Genomic DNA, 23,405 nt, shown 5'->3' on the forward strand with positions numbered 1-23,405 from the left:
ACAATCTTAAGGGGGGGGGGGGGGGAGGGTTGGCTTATTTGGTGCGTCACCTTACTGAGATAGGAGAACCACTTTTATAAAGCGGAGAGCTGCAGAAGGTAGCTCAGCTTTGTACTTGGATATCTTGACCGCACACAATGATTGGAGCGTGATTCACTTCTCAATTCATATCGGAGTACCAGGCCCCCATTCTATTCTGTGGATAGGGGATAAGTAACCTTAACTCGGAATACCCCTTTAGTGAAAAATTTTTAGGGCCAAACACACCTGGCAGTACAGAGTACATCATTGCGATTTGTGTTTATTTTATTTATTTATTTTTGCACATAGTCTGCACTGTCCCCGATGATCGCTCTTTAGTCTACTGACCACTGTATTGGGGTCCATCAGCTTTATTAAGTAATATGTTCACATGGGGTAATATACATATACATAGTATACATAGACAAATAATTGAAAACCGTATGCACCCGGTTGGGTATGATTTGCTTGCAATACAGTTTTCTCCCATACTCAAAACCGTGGATGACCACGGTTTTGCCTCCGGTTTAAAAACCATACTGCAACCACATAAGTTTTTCTGAATATGGACGTCAATGGGAAACGCACATGTATACAGTTCCATATGGGAAACCGTATACAGTTTTTACTTTGCGCATGTGCATTTGCATCCTAAAGTCCTCACCCAAGACCCCTCCCATTAAAAATGGACAACATTTTCAAAAACGTATGTTTTTTTATTTTTTTTAAATAAAAGCGGACGGAACTGTATGCACTTTTAAAAACAGCATACGGTTTACTTTTTTCATCCGTGGTGTGAACTCACCCTTAGTGATCCACATGACAACTAGGAGTAGGTAGGACAGGTTGGGTGACTTCATCATGCCGGCTCCTTCGGGTGGTGTCCTCTAATGTCCAGTGAGATGAGCATGGACTGGTTTGAATGATAAAGCAATGGATAAGTTGTCTTCTGTTGCATCATGTAGTTGGAATACTTAGGCTAGGTTCACATCACGATTTAACCATCCGATTATCGGACCATAAAATCGGATGAAATCGTATACTATCGGATAAAATCGTATACAATCGTATGTAAAAGTTTCTTTGCTATACGATTTTAAAATCGTATCCAAAAATTGTACAGATGAAAATTCCATCCGATTTTTAATAAAAATCTGATCCTGTTTTTAAAATTAATATGTATGCCAATGGCAATAAAGTTCTGTATGTGTTAGTGCTGGGCGGTATACCAGTATGAACCGGATACCGTTTTTTTTTCTTCTTTCTCCTACGGTATGGATTTTTGCCCATACCGCTATACCGGTCGGGCCCCTCCCCCACCCTCCAGATGAATTGTAGAGCCCAGCGCGGTGCCCTCATTTGTCCCGGTGTGCTTCTGTGGGCCGATTACAGAAGCTAATCCATTTACTGTGTTCCCCCGCTGCATCTGTCAGCCAGTGTCCCCGCGAGCACGATCAATCCCCACCGCTAGCGGGGTCCCTGTGCCCACTGGCGGTGTCACAAGAATGCCGAGCGCGGCTCTATTCCCCGTCCCTGTCAGCTCTCAGGGTACGGGAACAGATTTAAAAGCCTCGTGCACGGCTAACGTAGTACTGTGCAGGCGCAGCACTATGCAAATAGCGTAGGGCTAACGTAGGCAGCGCTAGGAGCCTAGTTTTAGCCCTACGCTCTTTGTGTAGTACTGAGCATGCGCAGTACTACATTAGCTGCGCGTGAGGCTTTTAAATCTGTTCCCATACCCTGAGAGCTGACAGGGACGGGGAATAGAGCCGCGCTCGGCATTCTTGTGACACCGCTAGTGGGCACAGGGACCCCGCTAGCGGTGATAGTAGCGATTGCGCTCGCGGGGGGCACATTTGACACCGCTAGTGGGCACAGGGACCCCGCTCGCAGGGTAGGTGGGGGGGGGGGGGGACAGGCGGTAATACCGTGAGACCGTGATAATAAAAAAAAAAATACTGTGATATTCATTTTAGGCCATACCGCCCAGCGCTAGTATGTGTTTTGAAGTCTACTGCGCATGCGTACTAAAAAATTGTGTGCGATTAATCTGATAGAATCGCGCAGTCACACGATTCCATGCGATTTACATAGACATCAATAATACAAAAATCGGATACGATTTTGATTAGATTTAGAATCTGGACGAAAAATCGTGGTGAACCTCGATTTTTACCTCCGATCTTAAATCGTGCAAAATCGGATGCGGATCAAAACTGATGCATTTGTTGTCCATCATTAATGAATGGAAATCAATGGATACCACTTGGCGTGCAGATTTGTACGATTTCAAAGTCAAAAATCGTGAGAAGACGTAGGATGGTAAAATCGTGATGTGAATGCATCCTTAGTACCTAGTGGGGAGATTTATCAAAACCTGTCCAGAGCAAAAGTTGCTGAGTTGCCCATAGCAACCAATCAGATCGCTTCTTTCATTTTGCAGAGGCCTTTTCAAAAAGGAAAGAAGCGATCTGATTGGTTGCTATGGGCAACCCGGCAACATTTCCTCTGGACAGGTATTGATAAATCTCCCCCTAGGTGTCCAATCTGTGGCCCTCCACCTGTTGCAAAACTACAACTCCCAGCATGCCCGGACAGCCAATGGCTGTCCGGGTATGCTGGGAGTTGTAGTTTTGCAACAGGTGGAGGGTGCTGCAGGTCGGGACACCTAGGACTCAGATTGATTAAACAAATGGGCAAATAAAGATATCTCGTTGGTATCTAAACTGCGGCTTTCTAGCTGTTGCAGAACTACAACCCCCATTATGCCCTAACTGTCTCAGGAAGGTTGTGCTCCCATCTCTATTCTCTTGTCACATCTGTACTACCAGCTCCAGTTATTCATTAGGTTAATTACTGAAGCGTTGCGACCAGAAAACTCCTCTAGGGCTATGTGCACACAACATTTTTGGGGGTGTATCTCACTGATCAAAAAAATGCTTTGTCTTTATGTATAAATTTTAAAAAACATTTTTTTTTTCATATTTATTTTATTAATGAAATTATTCTATTTATTTAAAGGGGTACTCTGCCCCTAGACATCTTATCCCCTATCCAAAGGATAGGGGATAAGATGTCAGATCACGGGGGTCCCGCTGCTGGGGACCCCCGGAATCTACCATGCAGCACCCACCTTTAGCGGCTTCCGGAACCGCTGGAGGTCCTCAGGCTGAGTCCATCTCGACCACGAGGACGGAGCATAGTGACGTCACGGCTCCGCCCCCGTGTGACATCACGCTCCGCCCCCTCAATGCAAGTCTATTGGAGGGGCGTGACAGCTGTGATAGCTCATCACGGGGGCGGAGCCAGTAATCAGACCCGGAGCGAACACGCTCAGGGGACTGATTCTAACGGGGCACGGCGGGGAAGATCACGGGGGTCCCCAGCGGCGGAACCCCCGCAATCAGGCATCTTATCCCCTATATTTCCAAGCAAACTAATGTCTGAAACTTGGGGATACCTTTTCTTTTCCTTTTTTTTTTTTTTTTTCTATACTACAGCTGACTTATTTTTTTTTTTTTTTTTTTTTTTGGGGGGGGGGGGGGTGTATGTAAAGACTTTTTTTTGTGCTCTGGCAAAAACTTAGTTCGGGGGGGTGCAACCGACCGCTGGGACCCCCTGTGATCTCTGGGAAGGGACCCTGGCTCTCTCGTTTAGGGGCATGTGTCGTCTACTGGTAGACATGCTCCATTCATTTCATTTCTATTGGAGCGCCAATGATATCCGAGTGCTGTACATGTTTGTTTGTTTTTTTGGCGCACCCATAGAAAGGAATGGACACTGTGCCGCCTGCAGCATGTGCTCTTCACTGGTGGGTATATAAAATCCACAAGGTTATTCCAACCATCGGGTCCCTGCTGCCCATTCTGTTAGCTGGCATGATGATGATTTGGCACTACTGCTGTGAGGAGGATACATCCCTTCTCCGGCCATACCCCTTAAATCCAACCAACATGTTAGTTTTTTTCCACCACCGGTGAAGTCCTTTTTTAGTCTTATTAATTAAAGGTTTTCCACCCTTTTGATCCAGACCGGCTGCTGCCAAATCTTCTTGTATTCTCCGCACTGTTATTAGTCATATCCTCCGCACCAGGTAATTTTCACTTTGTATCATGCACAAGGATTTGGCTTTTCCTGGGTTATATAACTCCACCTTTCTCAAGACTTGTTTTCTTCTTCTTCTGACCTTCCATGTTCCTCTGGACAGGAATTGGCATTGTTATGTGTGACAGAAGCGAGCGGATTGTTTAGATTGATGGAATAAGAACTTATCACGAATCGGAGGAAGACCGATCCTTATGTAGAGTTCAGGTTCAGGACAAGCTGGTTCACAAGATTCTAAAGTTGATGGTGGCGGAAGGGGAAATGCTAAGAGATGCAGTTTTTAGACCAATTCCTCCGGTGTCTGCACTCAGAGGTTACCGGGAGTTGACTTGTAGAGCTTTTAGCTTGGGAGTTTCTATTCTTCTCCATATCTTTTCTGTGTGACCCCATTATGATCACCACTATAGCTCCTATAGCTTTCCTAAAGCCCTGAATGGCAACGGTATCTAAATAAAGTTGTCCCTTTCGGTAGGGCAGGTTGAGCATGTTATATTCACATTTTTGTTCTCATATTACTGTGTTCTTGCCTAGCTGTGTTTCCGTATTACTGAAATGAGGCCTGGTCATGTTTCTGATGACCTGTCTGGGTTATCAGACCCGTGATCAGTAATTGCGCCGGTAATAAGGTTTAAAAAGTTCTCATGTGAAACTGGCGTAGATATTAGGGATCGACCGATTATCGGTTTGGCCAATATGATCGGCCGATATTCACTATTTTGGACATTATCGGTATCTGCAATTACCATGACGATAATGCCCCGCCTCCCCGGCCAGAGACCACCGCCGCCGCTGTCCCATTGCCTCCCACATCCCTGGTTTTATAATGACCTGTTCCCGGGTCCATGCTACTTCTGGCTACTGCGGCGTCCTGCGCGCTGCGCAGCACAATGACGAGTGACGTCCTCAACCCGACGTCACCGTCGGTGCGCACAGTGACAGCTCAGGACTCTGCAGGAGCCAGAAATAGCGCGGACCCCGCGCCCCCGGAACAGGTGATTATAAAACCGGGGATGGGGGAGGCAATGGGGCAGCGGCGCTGGTGGTTGGACTAGGGAGGACCCCAGGACAGGCAGGGGGGAGAGAAACGGGCGGTGACGGCGGTCTCTGGCCCTGCAAAAGCCGCTACAGTTCATTTTGGGGGGGGGGGGGGGGGGGTGGAATAGCCGATAACTTTGGCTGTCCAGGCATGCTGGGAGATGTAGTTTTGCAACAGCTGGAGGCTCCCTGGTTGGGAAATACTGTTCTACTATAATGCACTGTGGATGTTCAGTGCAGGTGTATTGTGTTTTTTTGTTTGTATTGTTTTGTGTGCACGAGCGCCTTGTCCCCAGTAACATTGCAGCATTTACATCCAGATGACTTCTAGACACATATATAACTTGCCCATAAAAAAATATTTTCAGATGTCATTTGATGGGCTTAAAGGGGTACTCTGGTGGAATAATTTTTTTTTCTACTGGTGCCAGAAAGTTAAACAAATTTTGTAAATTACTTTTATTAAAAAAAAAAACCTTAATCCTTATTAGCTGCTGAATACTAAGGAAATTCATTTCTTTTTGGAATACAGTGCTCTGTGCTGACATCTCTGTCCATTTTAAAGGGAACCAATCATCAGATTTTCTTCTCATCTACTCCTGTTCTTCGGCCGGGAGCGACGCCCCCTCCGCTTGATTGATGGGCCGCGTCATTGTTCCGCTCACTGAACCGACGGAGCAGAGTGATGACGCGGCCCATCAATCAAGCGGAGGGGGCGTCGCTGCCGGCCGAAGAACGGGAGTAGGTGAGAAGAGCTCCCCGCCCAGGTGACTAGTTTATAACTTCATATCTTCACCATCCATGGGGGCAGGAGCGTCCCCCGGGAATGGTGAAAATAAAGATTTTACCCTATATAACGCTTTACCAAGCGTTATATAGGGTAAAATCTGATGATTGGTTCCCTTTAAGAACTGTCCAGAGTAGGAGAAAATCCCCATAGCAAACATATGCTGCTCTGGACAGTTCCTAAAATGAACAGAGATGTCAGCAGAGAGCTCTGTGTTCCAAAATGAAAAGAATTTCCTCTGTAGTATTCAGCAGCTAATAAGTACTGGAAGGATTAGGATTTTCTAAAAGTAGTAATTTTACAAATCTGTTTTAACTTTCTTGCACTAGTTGTTTAAAAAAAAAAATTATAATAATAATTACGTTTTCCACCGGATTACCCATTTAAATCTGATACTGCGGTATTGCCTACATTACATTTGTCCTAATTTCCTGCAAATTGTGTGACAGTCTTCTACTGCATACCCTGCTAGTCAAGTCTTTCTGCCTCTCTCTGTTGCCCTTCTGTGTGAATAGTTCTCTTATCTGGATTCTTAAATTTTAATCTTTGCATATTAACAGGTTATTGTTCTCTCTTTGTTGACCAGATATCTGTTGGAACAAGACTTTCCAGGAATGCGAATAGGACCAGAGCCAACCACCGATTCATTCATTGCTGTAATGTATGGCGAGAAAGAAGGCAGCATACCAGGAAACGCATTGGTTGTTGACCCCAAAAAGCCATTCCGAAAATTAAACAGCTTTGGAAATGCCTTCTTGAACAGGTGAGGGCTATGATTGGTAATTTTTGTTATCTTTTACGGTTAAAAGAAACACCAAAACAGTACAGATACAATACAGAGGAGGGGGGGGGGAACCATCCCCTTAGTATTATCAATCTGGCCAAACCCAAAAGTTTTATAATAGCTCTATACTCAACCTTCTGGACTTCAAGACTTCTGGAATGAGACAGTCCTAAATCTCGTCCCTGGAGTTAGAACACTTAGAAAGCGGAACGACCAAATGATTCATTAGATTCAGGTTTGGTGAATCTCGATGTAGATTTGTTCAGCTCTAGTTATTTTATCCGCCGTATAAACAATGTGAATTTGTTTCAGACCTCAACTAACCATAAAGTGATGACATATCCTACAATAGACCATCACTTTACAAGATGGGGGGGGGGGGGGGGGGGGGGAAGGCTCCATTAGTATTTTTGTATACAAGTTAAATAAACATAAAACTGTTTTTAAAGGAGTTTATCACTTGCTGTATCAGTAAGACGTCAGGAAATATACTGACCTTTAATAAATCACATGATGGTCGGAAGAATGTACTTTAGATTTGCTGATGCAAGTTGTAAAGTGTGAAAGTTGGTGTTTACTGTGGGTGTCTGCAACGCATATACAGTGATCCCTCAACTTACAATGGCCTCAACATACAATAGTTTCAACATACAATGGTCTTTTCTGGACCATTGTAACTTGAAACCAGACTCAACATACAATGCTACGGAATCTGCGAAACGTTTCAATGACTGGAAGAACCGGCCAATCAGAACGGGCATTTCACTGGTAGAACCCCGTAGGGCATGCTTTGACTGGTGTCTGGTGGCGCCCCCTACAGTACAGGGAGGTATTGCATGTTCTGTACTCTTTACCTGTACCAGGGTTACCTGCTCCTTTTGGACACCAGGTGAGGGAGGCTCCATTTTACTATTTTTAGGACATTGCGTGTTCTGTACAGGACCCTGAAGAAGCTCCTGTCCTCTACGTAGACCAGTGTTTCCCAAAGAGGGTGCCTCCAGCTGTTGCAAAACTACAACTCCCAGCATGCCCGGACAGCCGAAGGCTGTCCGGGCATGCTGGGAGTTGTAGTTTTGCAACAGCTGGAGGCACCCTCTTTGGGAAACACTGAAATAGACAGTGAATTACATGCTGGGAGTTGTAGTTTTGCAACAGCTGGAGGCACCCTCTTTGGGAAACACTGAAATAGACAGTGATAACAGGTCCCAGCAGATCTTTCTTACTTTTATATGTAAGAATTTGCTTTACCTGTATTAGTTATCTACTTGTTTATCTTTAATCCTCATTTTTTCCTATTTTTGGATGACATTTTGGTGGCTTCAGAACCAATTACCAGGTTTCCATAGAGTTATGGTCTCAACATACGATGGTTTCAACATTCAATGGTCGTCCCAGAACCAATTAATATTGTAACTTGAGGGACCACTGTAGTCAGGAAAAGAAAAACTTTAGTTATCTCTAAAAAATGGACTTTCTTGGCTGTAAGTTTTTATTAAAAAAATACCTGTAAATAGATCCAGCAGCAGTACTTACATAGAAGTATGGATTATAACATTTTAGATTATGCAGTATGACAGGCATATTTAATTGTAGTATAACAAGTGATTACTATAAGCTCATGTTCAGACTTGGCAGAAGGTGGTTGTGACCTATAGCTTATATTGCACATTCTAAAATTTTAAGAAATTTCTGCAGATATATGTACATCCTATGGAAAAGCTCATTAACTCCTTGTCCTTAGTGTTTCTTAAATTATTATTTTTTTAAATGCATGAAAACTCTGTAATCTGCATCCCATCATTTCACATTGGCGTGGGTTTTTTATGATGCAATTTTGCAATGTCACTATTTTGACATAAATGATGGCTTGCAGCTAGAGATGAGTGAACTTACAGTAAATTCGATTCGTCGCAAACTTCTCGGCTCGGCAGTTGATGACTTATCCTGCATAAATGTGTTCAGCTTTCAGGTGCTCCCGTGGGCTGGAAAAGGTGGATACAGTCCTAGGAAAGAGTCTCCTAGGAATGTATCCAACTTTTCCAGCCCACGGGAGCACCTGAAGGCTGAACTAATTTATGCAGGAAAAGTCATCAACTGCCGAGCCGAGAAGTTCGTGACGAATCGAATTTACTGTAAGTTCGCCCATCTCTACTTGCAGCATAAGCGCTGAAAATGTGCGGCATAAATACAATTTCTGTTGCACATTCTACAATAGGAAAACCTTGTCATGTAAACATACCTTATAGGCAACCATACACCTTCATTAGCTGTCGGCCAAATGTTAATTTAGCCAACAGTTATTATTATTTATTTATTTTTTTTTCCTCCCTATCTTCTCATGAACATGATGGTTTGGAGTGGCTAAACATTTATCTATACTGTTGGGAGGGGTAGGCTGCTACCAGTTCAGTTCTGGTCTTATCTCTGAGTACAACAGGGTAAGGCTGGGTTCACATCACGTTTTCTCCCATACGGGACTCGGGAGCGCATACGGAAGGGGGGAGCTAAAACCTTGCGCTTTCGTATGCGCTCCCGTATGTAATTCAGTTCAAGGAGCAGGCCTGAGTTTGCTCCGGTCGGCTAATTTTTGCGCTCTATGCGCTTTTTCCCCGGAACGAACGTTTCACTCCAGCCGGCTCATTGAAATGAATTACATACAGGAGCGCATACGAAAGCATACGGGAGCGCGAGCTTTTAGCTCCCTCCTGCAGTATGCGCTCCCGTATGGGGGGAAACGTGATGTGAACCCAGCCTAAGGCAGGTGAAATTCCACATGTCAGACCCTTGTCTCACCTGATATCATCTGTGGTGAGAAAGTTATCACAAAGACAGGTGGAGCTTCAACCCGAGTGCAGCAGGTACTCACTGGGTGTTTATGGAGCACTATGAATAAATTCACCAGTCTACCATAACACCAAGTCAGCATGTCACAAAGTTCCAATAATTGTCCCTATGATCCACCAACACTGTAGAGGGTGCTAGCTTGCTTCCAGGTCCATTTACAAGAGAAGAAATAGGGAAAACAACCCGAGGATAGCGAGGAGCATCCTCATGTGCAGGAAACAGAAAGGAGGTTTAGCCCTCCAAGATTGTTTATCTTATTACTTATCCTCAGTACTGTCTCGTATATTGGACAGCTTTCATCACAGGGATTTAAAACAATTTATCCTCTTGGAGTCCTCAGATACTCTCCTTCATCCATGAGCTCTCCTTTGGCTCCCGCAAAAAGTGCTCACACGACTTCCTCCTTACCGCCTGTTATGGCCTCTATACTCTCCATGCAAGTGTCTTACTTTAAACGATCCCATATCTCTACGCCAAATGGACCCTTGACCCTATTATTTGGAAATGTTGCATTCCTAGCGGCCTACTCTTCTCCTTTTTCTGGGTAAGTGTAGGAAAGACGGGACGACCCCCCTAGAGATTTTCTAGACTTCCACCCTGAAATCACTTGAGACTCTCTTACTGATGGTGCTACTTCCACCCTGCAATACTCTCAACTGCGCCATTTTTATGATTCTTCTAAAGTTGTTACCGCTCCACTGCTTGCTGATGCCGTTTAAACTTCTATGTGTATCCACCTTGAAAGTATATTGGCTGGTTAGCCCATTATATAACCTCTTCATTGAACTCCTCCTGAGACCAACCTCTACCTTTTCAACTTGGCTGGGAGAGAGTACTGCGCCACTCTTTCACAGACGAGGAGTGGGGGACGGCCGTGATCATGTGCCACAAAACGTCCATCTCCTCTAAGGCGCAGGAAATATAAACTGCTCACTAGATGGTACGGGGTCCCGGTCCTCCTCTCACATTTCTACCCATCCTTATGGGATGTCTGCTGGCATTGTGGTGATATCCTGGAGGCACGATCCATCATATTTGGTTGACATGTCCAGTCCTATCGACTTTTTGGTCTCAAGTCTTAGACCTGATACACCGCTTAACCTCACTTCGTCTGCCCTTGGAATGGACCCCTCTCCTTCTCTCTGGCCTTCCAGCAATGGCCTCTCATTTTCTCCTCTTTTCTGTGAGGTCTGTCATACCTTATCTTTGGAGATCCACTCTTCCTCCGTCCTCGTCCTGGCTTCAGGAGGTTGCCCACCTACATAGAATGGAGGAGCTCCAGGCGGATTCGCACCGCCAGGTTGACAAACATGTTGCGATTTGGTCCCGGTGGTTTGAGTTTGTCTTCCCTTGATTTTAGATCATTTATGGATCATTTTAGGATCATTTTAGGTCCCTTCCTTATCATGCCTTATCACTGCTCGCAATTAACCTATGCTCATTTCCCCTTTTTCCTGTCTCCTCCTCCTTTTATTTTATTTTTTATTTTATTACTCTTCTTACTTTCTCTTCTCTCTCTCTCTTTGGATTTCCTCCAATCGGTGTGTAGGGTCCTAAGGGTACGTTTACACGGGCAGATTTTATAAGCGAGTTTGCAGGAAGTTTACCACTGTTACCGCAGCAGAAAATCCTCAGCAGGTGACATTGAAGTCAAATTAGCTTTTAAAGAAGATCTGCAGCAGTATATAACTTATTCCCTATCCGCAGGATAGGTGATAAGTGTTTGATCGCGGGGACTCCGACCACTGGGACCCCCTGCTATCTCCTGTATGGGTAATGTCGACGACACAAGCACTAGCCGCACAGAGCTGTGGCAGTGCCGGGACCCTGTATGGGAAATCGCAGGGGGTCCCTGCGGATGGGGGATAAGTTATATACCACTGCAGATCTCCTCCTTTTTAATCCACCTGTGTAAGTTTACCCTAAAAGTAAAATGATGTATTACCTTCCACCCATTCAATATGGCTTTCATTGGGGGTCTCGGTTGAGTAGTGCGGTCCCAAGCAGGTTATCCCTGTCTGATATTTAAATTCCCTAGTGGATATCAGGTTGCCAAGTGAAGGGTATATATTTTAGTATTAATATTATAAATGATGTATGGCTGCATCACCCGGCTTGTTTTGTCCTTGTGGTTTTGTAGGCGATGTCTTAATAATTCCCAGAAGCTGCTTGCACCACAGTGAACCCTGTTACTGAGTCATAAAATGAGGATGGCAACCATTTCCTTCTATTTACAGGGGCCTCGGTATATGTGTCAGGTGACAGCTAGAAGGTGACACACATCATCGCACTGTAACTCTACTCTCTGTACCTGTATACAGTAACTATTTAGAGAGTCAGCACACCTTATGCATCTCTTAGCAGCCAGCTTTGTATTCACCCAAATGACTGTGTATAGTCGACATCATTTGCTAACACCTTCCTGGAGGATAACGGTAGGGATATGTGCACGCAGAATATTTTCCAGTTGCGGAAAAAGATGACGTGAAATGCAGGCAGGGTATTCACAATCACAAGACATACACTGGGTGACGTGTCACCTATTTTGGGGTGTTTGAAATGTGTGCTAAAGTGTTGCAGTTCACAGTGTAAACCAGTGCTGTGGAGTCGGACGAAATTTTGGGTACCTGGAGTCAGCAAACAATGCACCAACTCCGATTCCTACTAAATTTAGATGGGAATGAAAAAAAAAAGCAAGTTTAAATGTCCCAATTCACAAAAAAGTTATAATTACTGACTTATCTACTATAAGAATAAAGACCAATGCATGCAGTGCCTCACGTAACTGCAAAACGAACACGTTAAGTGACCGTGAAGAAGCTTTTCATGTGCTTAACTATATGGCACGCAACGCATAATTAGGAGCAGCAATACTTATACTTTCCATAGTGTTGTGTTCTGCTGTTACAGGGAATCCATGGGTAACCGAGCCTCTCACTGATAAGGGATTAAGTAAATGTTTTTTGCAGGACTAGAGACACATGTATAAGTGAAGGGAATGGAGGGTCAGTAGTTCAAGACTGAAGCTGTAAACCATTGGAAAAACTGTCATTCAGCTAAGGCTATAAAAACTTGTAAACTCCGATTGTTAGCTTAAACTTTAATACAGTCGCATATTAATACAGAGGAGTCTGAGTCGGAAGTACAAAAAATTGCGAGTCGGAACCTTTTATCTACAGACTCCACAGCCTTGGTGTAAACCAGGTCTCAACAAATCCCAGGTTGTCATGGCAACTGAACATTTCACGGTGGCCCCTAGCTCATCAAGCCTTTTCCTAAAGGGTTGTCCATCTTTAAAAAAAAAAAACAAACAAAAAAAAAACAACAGTTTTACTCATCTCCACCTCCGTTCCAGCGCTGCCTGTGGTCGGCGCTCCAGTGTAAGGCTGGGTCCACACTACGTTTTGTCCCATACGGGAGCGCATACGGCAGGGGGGAGCTAAAAGCTCGCGCTCCCGTATGTTACCGTATGCGCTCCCGTATGTCATTCATTTCAATGAGCCGACCGGAGTGAAACGTTCGGTCGGCTCATTTTTGCGCCGTATGCGCTTTTACAACCGGACCTAAAACCGTGGTTGACCACAGTTTTAGGTCCGGTTGTAAAAGCGCATACGGCGCAAAAATGAGCCGACCGGACCGAACGTTTCACTCCGGTCGGCTCATTGAAATGAATGACATACGGGAGCGCATACGGTAACATACGGGAGCGCGAGCTTTTAGCTCCCCCCTGCCGTATGCGCTCCCGTATGGGACAAAACGTAGTGTGGACCCAGCCTTACATAAGCAGTGGACGTCAGGTAACCATTCAGTGGCCTCAGCGGTCACTCTCTGTACTCAGTAGTATGACTGCCAAGGCTGCTGATTTTCTGCGGTGATCACGTGACATCCACTGCTCATGTATCACTGGATTGTAAACCAATGGCATCTGCTGCTGGACACCCCAGGCAGAACGGGGGATCAACGTGGGCGCAGATCAGGTAAGTAAGTTTGTTTTCCTTTTAAAGATGAGGGAACACTATTGATTGTAATACTCAGGGAGATGAGGGGACACTAATGACTGTGACACAGGGGGAAATGAGAGGACACTGTTTCCTGGGCACCCTGTGTGTCACAGTCATTAAAGTGTCACCCAAGCCAGTGTTTCCCAACCAGGGTTCCTCCATCTGTTGCAAAACTACAACTCGCAGCATTCCCGGACAGCCGTCGGCTGTCCGGGCATGCTGGGAGTTGTAGTTTTGCAACAGCTTGAGGCCCACTGGTTGGGAAACACTGACCTAAGCCAAACACGTTTAAATTGTCTGGCCTAACATTGTGAGAATACTCCATTACATTAAAATGGTTATCCAGAAATTTAAAGAGAGCAGTTTTTTTTTCCCAGAAACAGCACCACACCTGTCCTTAGGTTGTGTCTGGTATTACAGCTTGGATTCAGAGGTTGGACTGGATAACCTCATTGATGTACCTCTGCCCAAAGTCAAAAGATTACAGGCAAAATAACATGATAAAGGGAAATATTTATTCACTGGATATTTCCCATTCAGAGTCCCTGCGGTGCAAATAGTCATTGTGGTTCGTACTTTTGGTTAATCGGTAGTTGTAAAAAGTGGACCCTGGCGCTGCACCTCCACATGGCTGCTATTGGGCCAAGAGGCACCCACCGACCTTATTTCTCACACGTTTAGTTGTAATAATTATTTTATAGTCTCTTTTTCTACCGTTTCTTTTGTATCGTAGAATGAATTATGTAATGTAGATGGTCACATGGTGAAGCATTCTTAGACTATCAGAGAACAAGTATTTGCACATTCCATAGCCAAGGCCCCTATCCTGATTCACCCTCTTGTGACCGAAGAAGGAAACATCCTTTAGTGACTTTTAGTTATTTTTATTTTTGTACGGTGCTACATTCCCTTTAACTCTAGGGAATATAAAAATATAATAAACACATGCTCCTAGGGCTGAGACTCTGCTTGGTTTCTCATTTATAGGGTGTAACTTCCTCACATTAAGAGGATCCTTCTTCAGAATGTGATTTTTGCCAGGAAGCCCTGGATGTAGTTAGTCATTTCTATGGCAGAATACTGCTTTGATTTTTTTTGGGGGAAAAATGCTATAAAATGCCCACTTGTGCCGTTTTCCTGGAAAGCTGTGGGACCACTAATCTGCTGGGTAGTGCAGTCCACAAATAAACCGTTGTAAGGGTGTATTCACACAGTATCCTGCGTAGATTTGATGCGCAGGATATGATGCACAGGATTTGAAGCTGTGTTCGGTCATTAAGGCCAACGCGTCACCTGTACCAATGTGATTGTTCCTGTACATGCTTTGTGTGAATTAGAAAAAAATCCTTGTTCCATGAGTTTTGCGCTGGACTCTTTTCTTCTGATGTTTGTTGGGTGTAGTCCACACCTGTCCATGCAGCAATTTACAGACTGAGGGTGAGCTGAAACCTACCTACTATTAGTCATTAAGTTTACTTTGAAATCTGCAGCAGAAAATCCTGCACATGAAATCCTGCGCATCAACCCTGCGCAGGATACTGTACATGCGAACACACCCTAAGGGTGCATTCACACCACGTTTTGGCAATACGGCAGTCAGATCCGGTGGGAGAATTTCTAAACCGGCCCCTGCCGTATCACCGCTGTACCCCATTCACAGCTGCAGTCCCTGCCAAGACTAGCACCTTTTAGAAGGAGCGTAGCACTTGGCCGGGAGAGTCTGGCCCTATTCCGGAGTTTGTGAGGGTCCCTGTGGTCCCTTTGATCAGGCACTGGATAACCCCTATAATCCCTTTTGCATTCGCTTCCAGGCAGTGGAAGATAGAGGTGGTGTCTGGTAATCATGGGGGGGCATCAATAGGAGCATAGATGCCCACGACAAGGAAATAATTCTGCTCTACAAAGCACTAGTCAGACCAGACATAGAATACTGTGTACAGTACTGGTCAGACCAGACATAGAATACTGTGTACAGTACTGGGCACCAGTGTACAAGAAATATATAGTGGAGCTGGAGAAGGTTCAAGGACTGGCAACCAGGGTAATACGGGGAATGGGAGGACTACAGTACCCAGAAAGATTATCAGAATTAGTTATTTAGTTTAGAAAAAAGAAGTCTTAGGGGAGACCTAATAACTATGTATAAATATATCAGGGGACCGTACAGAGATCTCTCCCATGATCTATTTATACCCAGGACTGTATCTATAACAAGGGGGCATCCTCTACATCTAGAGGAAAGAAGGTTTCTACACCAGCACAGACGGGGGTTCTTTACTGTAAGAGCAGTGAGACTGTGGAATTCTCTCCCGGAGGAGGTGTCATGGGGAACTCTGTAAAAGAATTCAAAATGGGTCTGGATGCGTTTTTGGAGAGTAATAACATTACAGGTTATGTATAATAGATTTATAGGGACAGAACGTTGATCCAGGGATTTAGTCTGATGCCATATTTGGAGTCGGGAAGGAATTTTTACCTTTTTAGAATGAGGGTTTTTTTCCTTCCTCTGGATCAACTCAGTAGGGACTCAGTAGGGATATAGGTTGAACTTGATGGACTCTGGTCTTTTTTCAACCTTATCAATTATGTTACTATAAGTGGAAGAAACCAGTGAGGATAAGCCATCAGTTGCTAGCAGTGGCTTCCTAGTCCTTTCTTTAAAAATATGTGTATACCAGTGGTCTCCAACCTGTGACTTAGCTGCTGATGGGAAAACTACAACACCCAACATTTCCCGACAGTGGTTGTCAGGGTATGCTAAGAACTGTTGTTGGGGTCTGCGTTTGGACCACCAATATAGAGGATATTGAACCTCTCCTTTTGACATCCAGCTTGTTGCCTGGTTAGCTGTAATGTCTTTTCCCTGCACCCATCAATAACTGCACATGTACAGAGAACAAATCTATATCACCCAATGATACTGTAACAAGATAGGGTCATTAAGATCTAGAAATAGAAGTGGTTCATGAGTGCGAGGGTATATTGTCTGCCAAAATATCTCCAAAAGCTCATTTCAGAAAAAGAGCCTTTATGAGGAGATGCTGCAATTATGGCTGATTCATGGCCGCTCCTCAGAATAAAACACTATCCAGACCTGCCCTGTGACATTCTCTTTGTGGTCTTTAAAATCTAATGACCTCTGGACGAAGGAGCCGAATACGCTAATGTTGTTACAATGGGGCAATTATTGTGTATGGTTCAGGTTATCGCAATGGTTACTGCAGTGCTGTGCTTTCTGTTGTAGTGCATACAGACCTATGTACCAATCCAGGATCCAGTTAATTGTATAGTGATTCTGCATTGCTGCGTGCCAAAAAATATTTTGCTCATTTCTCCCTTAACCCCCTTATAATATTCAGCCTGAAACACTGTTTAAATCTTTTTCAAGTTAACTGTCGGCTCATTGAAAGATCAGGTTAAGTGCTGCATGTTAAGGTTTATGGAGAGGGAAGCTGGGGCAGTGGCCGTAGAAACGCAAGTTGCATCAGCTTGGAGTGTGTGGTATATCTCACCCAAGGCTTGATTTAACAGCTTACACTGCTCAGTATTGCTATTTTGCAGGAGTATGGTCAGCACAGCTGCGATTGGTGGTGGTCCTGGCACTCGGGACACGTTTTGGCACATAGCCTTCCTCTGCTGTGAATCTGAACGCACGCAGGCGTCGGTTAAATGCATGACGAGGCGCCTACTGATGATGTCATAGGCCGGCCGTCATATTGCTATATAACATTCTCCATTCTGCTGCTCTTTCTGAGCGTGTGCTATAGAAATAAGTGATAGGATCTCCTCCTCAGTGTGTGTACAGTGTATAGGAGGCTTAGAGGATTGCACAGGGACAACTGAGAAGTGAAGATGAAGCTCACACAGTGGAAAACTGGTAAGAAATACTATGTAAAAGTTATATGTGTATATACTAGCTGAGTACCCAGCGTTGCTCGATTTTTTTTTTTCCTTCCTCATCCTTGTTGGGGAGGAAAATCCACAAAGGAGGAAGCTTTTGACTTCATATCCCATCCCCATATATTGTTGTCATATCCCGACCTCCCCTCCCGACCCGTAATATATGTACCAGGTATTGAAATATCTCCAGCCGTACAGAAGTTATGTGGGAACATACATTTCCCATTGATTTGGGAAAGGAAACCGATCCTATCCCCTTGTTTCCCAACCCCAGGGTGCCTCCAGTTGTTGCAAAACTAAAACTCCCATCATGCCCGGACAGCCTTAGGCTGTCCGGGCATGCTGGGAGTTGTAGTTTTGCAACAGCTGGAGGCACCCTGGTTGGTGAACAATGCCCTATTCTGTTGATTGGGATCCCCACTGCGGCACCGCGCTATCATTACTGCGCAGAGCGAGTTCGCTCTGCACGTAATGACGGGCAATACAGGGGCCGGAGCATCGTTATGTCACGGCTCCGCCCCTCGTGACGTCACAGCCCGCCCCCCCGTCAATACAAGTCTATCGGCGGGGGCGTGGCGGTCATTACGCTCCCTGCCATAGACTTGCGTTAAGGGGACGGGCCGTGATGTCATGAGGGGCGGAGCCATGACATCACGCTGCTCCGGCCCCTGTATCGCCCGTCATTACGCACAGAGTGAACTCGCTCTGTGCAGTAATGATGGCGGGGTGCCACAGCGGCGATCCCCGGGGTCCCCAGCAGCAGGACCGCGGCGATGTAACATCTTATCCCCTATCCTTTGGATAGGGGATAAGATGCCAGGGGTGGAGTACCCCTTTAAAGGGGTAGTTCGGTGGAAAACCTTTTTATTTATTTATTTATTTATTTATTTATTTTTATATTTATGAACTGGTGCCATAAAGTTAAAAAGATTTGTAAATGACTTCTATAAAAAAAAAAAAAAAAAAAAAAATTTACCCTTCCAGTACTTTTTAGAAGCTGTATGCTACAGAGGAAATTCTTTTCTTTTTGATTTTCTTATTTGTCTTTTCCACAGTGCTCTCTCTCTCTCTCTCTCTCTCTCTGCTGACACCTCTGTCCGTGTCAGGAACTGTCCAGAGCATCATATAGGTTTGTTATGGGGATTTTCTCCTGCTCTGGACAGTTCCTGATACGGGCATCAGGTGTCAGCAGAGAGCACTGTGGACAAGACAAAAAAGAAATTCAAAAATAAAAGATTTTGTAGCATACAGCTGCTAATAAGTACTGGAAGGATAAAGATTTTTTAATAGAAGTAGTTTACAAATCTGTTTAATTTTCTGGCACCAGTTGATATAAAAAAAATGGTTTCTCAACTTGCAGAAAGATTAATTTGAGTTTCTCAGGTTTTGAAGATGCTAAGGGGTGAATTTATTATGGTTTCTTAGCCAGTTTTTTGTGCAAAAAAACACTGGTTAATTCTTTTTTTTTTATGCTTTAAAATTCAGTGTGTGCTGCACAGGCAATCACCGCTGAACACATCAATTGGCGCGTTTTGCACTAACATACTCTCCTGTAAAAGTTATGTAATAGGCCGATCTTTAATAAATTATCTGCATATTTGTGCAGCTGATTTTGTTACCCATTTACTTCAATGGGTAGCAAAATCAGCTGCAGAAAATATGCAGCAGATCCTGTACCTATGAATGCTACTACCCTAAGTGTATCAATTACAAATAATCTTAAATTCCTTGAATGGCCATCAGACTTAATGTTTGATCACTCCAGCTGCTGCCAGTGCAATAGTGTAGGCTGCTAATAGTGATCTGTGACCAATGTAAATGTTCTCCTTTCCATAGGACAGGCTCACAATGTGTCTCAGTTGTTAATGAAGTGAAATGCTATGAAAGTGGCGTCTAATCTCATGTCACGTGTGAACATGCGTCTGTAGCCGTGTCATGTCACCCAGTGTACGTCCTCTTTAGGGGGATTAGAATATTCTAACCTACACAAAGCAAACAGTGTATACAGTGTAACTCGTAAGAAGAGCGAGATCTCACATGCCAGTCACAAGGAATCTTCAGCAGGGTGAGGTGGAAGTCCCCAATAGGTAGGTAGGGAATCCCCCATTAGGTTGAAGCTCCTAGAAGATTGATAAATAGGGATTCCCCTTATTAGATTAAAGGGGTACTCCTCCCCTGGAAAACTTTTTTTTTTTTTTTTTAAATCAACTGGTACCAGAAAGTTAAACACAGATTTGTAAATTACTTCTATAAAAAAAAAAATCTTAATCCTTCCAGTACTTGAATTTCCTTTCTGTCTGACCACAGTGCTCTCTGCTGACACCTCTGTCCATTTTAAGGAACTGACCATAGTAGTAGCGAATCCCCATAGAAAACCTATCCTGCTCTGGACTGTTTGTAAAATGGACAGAGGTGTCACCAGAGAGCACTGTTTATTTATTAAAAAAAAAATTTTAAGGGTTAGGTCAGGGGGGGTGTCTCCAGAGGTCAAAGGTCACTCCCAGGCATCTAGCCACCAAGCCAGTTAGTGCTGGACCCAGCTGGTGTTGGAACCATTTTTTTTTTTTTTTTTTTTTTTTTTTTTTTTTTACACAGTGTTTGAACATGGCCTCCAGCTTTTTAGACCAGTGGTCTCCAAACTGTGGACCTCCCAGATGTTGCAAAATTACAACTGCTAGTGGCTGTCCAGGCATGCTGGTAGTTGTAGTTTTGCAACATCTGGAGTGCCACAGTTTTGACTTATAAATGGTCTTAAAGGGCTACTCCGGTGCCAGAAAGTTAAACCGATTTGTAAATTACTTAAAAAATCTTTACCCTTCCAGTACTTTTTAGAAGCTATATGATACAGAGAAAATTCTTTTTTTTTTTTTTTTTTCTTGTCCACAGTGCTCTCTGCTGACACCTCTGTCCATGTCAGGTTTGCAATGGCAATTTTCTCCTGCTCTGGACAGTTCCTGAAGAGAGCACTGTGGACAAGACAAAAAACAAAATTCAAAAAGAAAAGAACTCCCTCTGTAGCATACAGCTGCTAAAAAGTCCTGGAAGGGTAAAGATTTTTTTAATAGAAGTCATTTACAAATCTGTTTAACCTTCTGGCACCAGTTGATTGAAAAGAAAAAAAAAAAATTAATAAATAAATAAATAAAAGTTTTCCACCGGAGTACCCCTTTAAGCAGTGGACCTCCCAGATGTTTTGGTAATTTCACCAGTGGTGGCGCTGTAGTGGGACTGTACAGTTTATGGCACATCCTCACTACCCTCCTAAAATTTCAGTTTATCAGTGAAGTCACCAAAATATATTTGTGTATTTTCGGGGACCGTTTAACTGATTGATGACTAAAACGTATGTATATTTTTGGTTGTGTTTCAGGTTCATGTGCTCACAACTGCCCAATCAAGTCCTGAAGAGCATCAGCATCATAGACTCCCCTGGTATCCTGTCCGGAGAGAAGCAGCGGATTAGTAGAGGTTGGTTACATCTGTGTGTGTAGACCAGTGTGCCTCCAGCTGTTTCATAACTACAACTCCCAGCATGCCCGGACAGCCTTTGGCTGTCCGGGCATGCTGGGAGTTGTAGTTTTGAAACAGCTGGAGACACAGTGCTATAGTGGATGGCACAGCTGTGTTCTAGAATTCTGACTTAAACCAATTTGAAGATGCGGACATGAATGAGCGCATTGACGTTTGCATTTGACCCTCTTTTCAGTAACATTATGTGACAGCCCCACTGTCTTTTACTGTAATTTTGGACTCTTCTTTTTTAAGAAAAGTGCATTCGTTTAAATAATTTTTGTATTTTGCCGTTGAATATGATGTTGAACATGGCCTTAGATGTTGTTATTTTTTTTAATGTGTATAGATACAGGAAAAGTAGTCAAACCAGAATGTGTATTTCAAGAAAAAAAGGAAGTGTTGCATATCAGTTATTTTCTATATATTTTATAATTATTAAAAATATATATAGAATTTTATTTATTTATTTTTATTTTTTTATAAGACATACTCCAGGTTTTTGTTTGCCTTTTATAATGCACACTCAGCACACTGGCATCATGGCTCCAATCACTAAGCGCTGATGTCAGGTGGACGGAGCGTGATCACTAGAGATGAGCGAACTTACAGTAAATTCGATTCGTCACGAACTTCTCGGCTCGGCAGTTGATGACTTTTCCTGCATAAATTATTTCAGCTTCCAGGTGCTCCAGTGGGCTGGAAAAGGTGGATACAGTCCTAGGAGACTCCTTCCTAGGACTGTATCCACCTTTTCCAGCCCACCGGAGCACCGGAAAGCTGAACTAATTTATGCAGGATAAGTCATCAACTTCCGAGCCGAGAAGTTAGTGACGAATCGAATTTACTGTAAGTTCGCTCATCTTTAGTCATCACCATGGCCGCAAAGAGTGATTTGGATTTGCCTTAATTAAATGGGCTGTATCTGGTATTCATTTTATTTCTCCGCATATATAATGCTTTATAGAGGAAGTTGGATATTTATAATCTTCATAAAATAGTAACTTCCTTTTGAATTTATTTATATAAAGCAAAACTGGAAACCCCCAGTTTTGTCATACCCTGCTCTTTCTAATGCAGTGTTTCTCAACCAGGGTGCCTCCAGCTGTTGTAAAACTACAACTCCCAGCACGCTCGGACAGCCAAAGGCTGTCCGAGCGTGCTGGGAGTTGTACTTTTGCAACAGCTGGAGGCACCCTGGTTGGGAAACGCTGATATAAGGCCAGAAGACCCAACAGAACTCCAACTAATGTAGTGTTTCCCAATCAGGGTGCCTCCAGCTGTTGCAAAACTACAACTCCCAGCATGCTCTGAGAGCCTTTGGCTGTCCGAGCATGCTGGGAGTTGTAGTTTTGCAACAGCTGGAGGCACCCTGGTTGAGTAACACTGCATTAGAAAGTGCAGGGTATGAATGATGAATTAAAAATCAGCACTCGGAGGCACCCTGGTTGGGAAACACTGATAAGGCCAGAAGACCCAACAGAACTCCAACTAATGTAGTGTTTCCCAATCAGGGTGCCTCCAGCTGTTACAAAACTACAACTTCGAGCGTGCTGGGAGTTGTAGTTTTGCAACAGCTGGAGGCACCCTGGTTGAGAAACACTGGTCTTATGCCAAGTGTTGTTCTGGGGGGAAAAAAAATAATTTTTTGTTCTTTCTAATCCTGACCAACATTTTTAGTGAGGGAATACGCTGTCCTGTAGATTCTGTTTAATCTATGGCACGAATACCCCAATTGTCCTTTTCCTCTTCTCCGTACGGCATATAGTGGAGATGGTTTCTCTGCCTTTGTGTTTAGTCAGTACGCTCTGTAGCTACATTTGACATTAGCATTTCATGAATAATTAAATCTTCTATTCTGCATTTCACATGTGCAGCCCAGTTTATACTGACTATCTTATTGATCATGGAAACAAGTCAGCAACAAAGAGGGAAGAGCTCACTGCCTCGATCATCCCCATGTTATGGGGTGGGTGTAGATGTTTGTTTTTGTGTATGCCTACCTGTTTTAGCTGATGTGGCATGCTTGGATTTTCAGTCCTACATATTTTGTATTTCCTAACTGAAATTATTTTCTCAAACTGCCTTCATTTCCTATGATGTCTCTGGCTTTGCAGAGTGAGTGTCTGGAGTCTAATCACTGCAGGTCAGCCAATTAGATCAACCTTATCAGGCCAGGTGAGACTAATAAGTGGGTTGGTATCAGTTCACATTATGTGCAGTTTTGATGCTTTTTTTTATTTTTTTTATTCATAGTCCCTTTTTAGAGAAATATTGCTATTAGGCAAAAATGATTTGACCCTCAAGGTGTTTTACAAAAACCAAGAGTCTTCAGGCCTTGTTCACATGTTAATTTTTTTTTTTTTTTGCTGCAATTTTCCTAAAATCGCAGTAAAAGTATACATTTTTACAGCAATTT

At 43.8% G+C, this 23,405-nt stretch overlaps 1 protein-coding gene across 3 annotated transcripts in view; it reads left to right on the forward strand.

The window, feature by feature from the left end:
* Positions 1-23,405, forward strand: part of EHD4 (EH domain containing 4) — a 64,468-nt gene that overhangs the window by 17,777 nt on the left and 23,286 nt on the right. The window contains exons 1-3 of one of the 3 annotated variants that reach the window (XM_056545159.1): positions 2,482-2,537; positions 6,534-6,710; positions 20,847-20,944. In XM_056545159.1, the coding sequence (XP_056401134.1) occupies positions 2,506-2,537; positions 6,534-6,710; positions 20,847-20,944 (307 nt within the window). In that variant the 5' untranslated portion in view covers positions 2,482-2,505. Of the gene's footprint in view, positions 1-2,481; positions 2,538-2,698; positions 2,809-6,533; positions 6,711-20,846; positions 20,945-23,405 lie in introns of those variants that run through there. The other 2 variants (XM_056545160.1, XM_056545157.1) reach the window with 2 other exon arrangements.

This window comes from Hyla sarda, chromosome 11, assembly GCF_029499605.1.
Source record: "Hyla sarda isolate aHylSar1 chromosome 11, aHylSar1.hap1, whole genome shotgun sequence".
NCBI classification, from domain to species: domain Eukaryota; kingdom Metazoa; phylum Chordata; class Amphibia; order Anura; family Hylidae; genus Hyla; species Hyla sarda.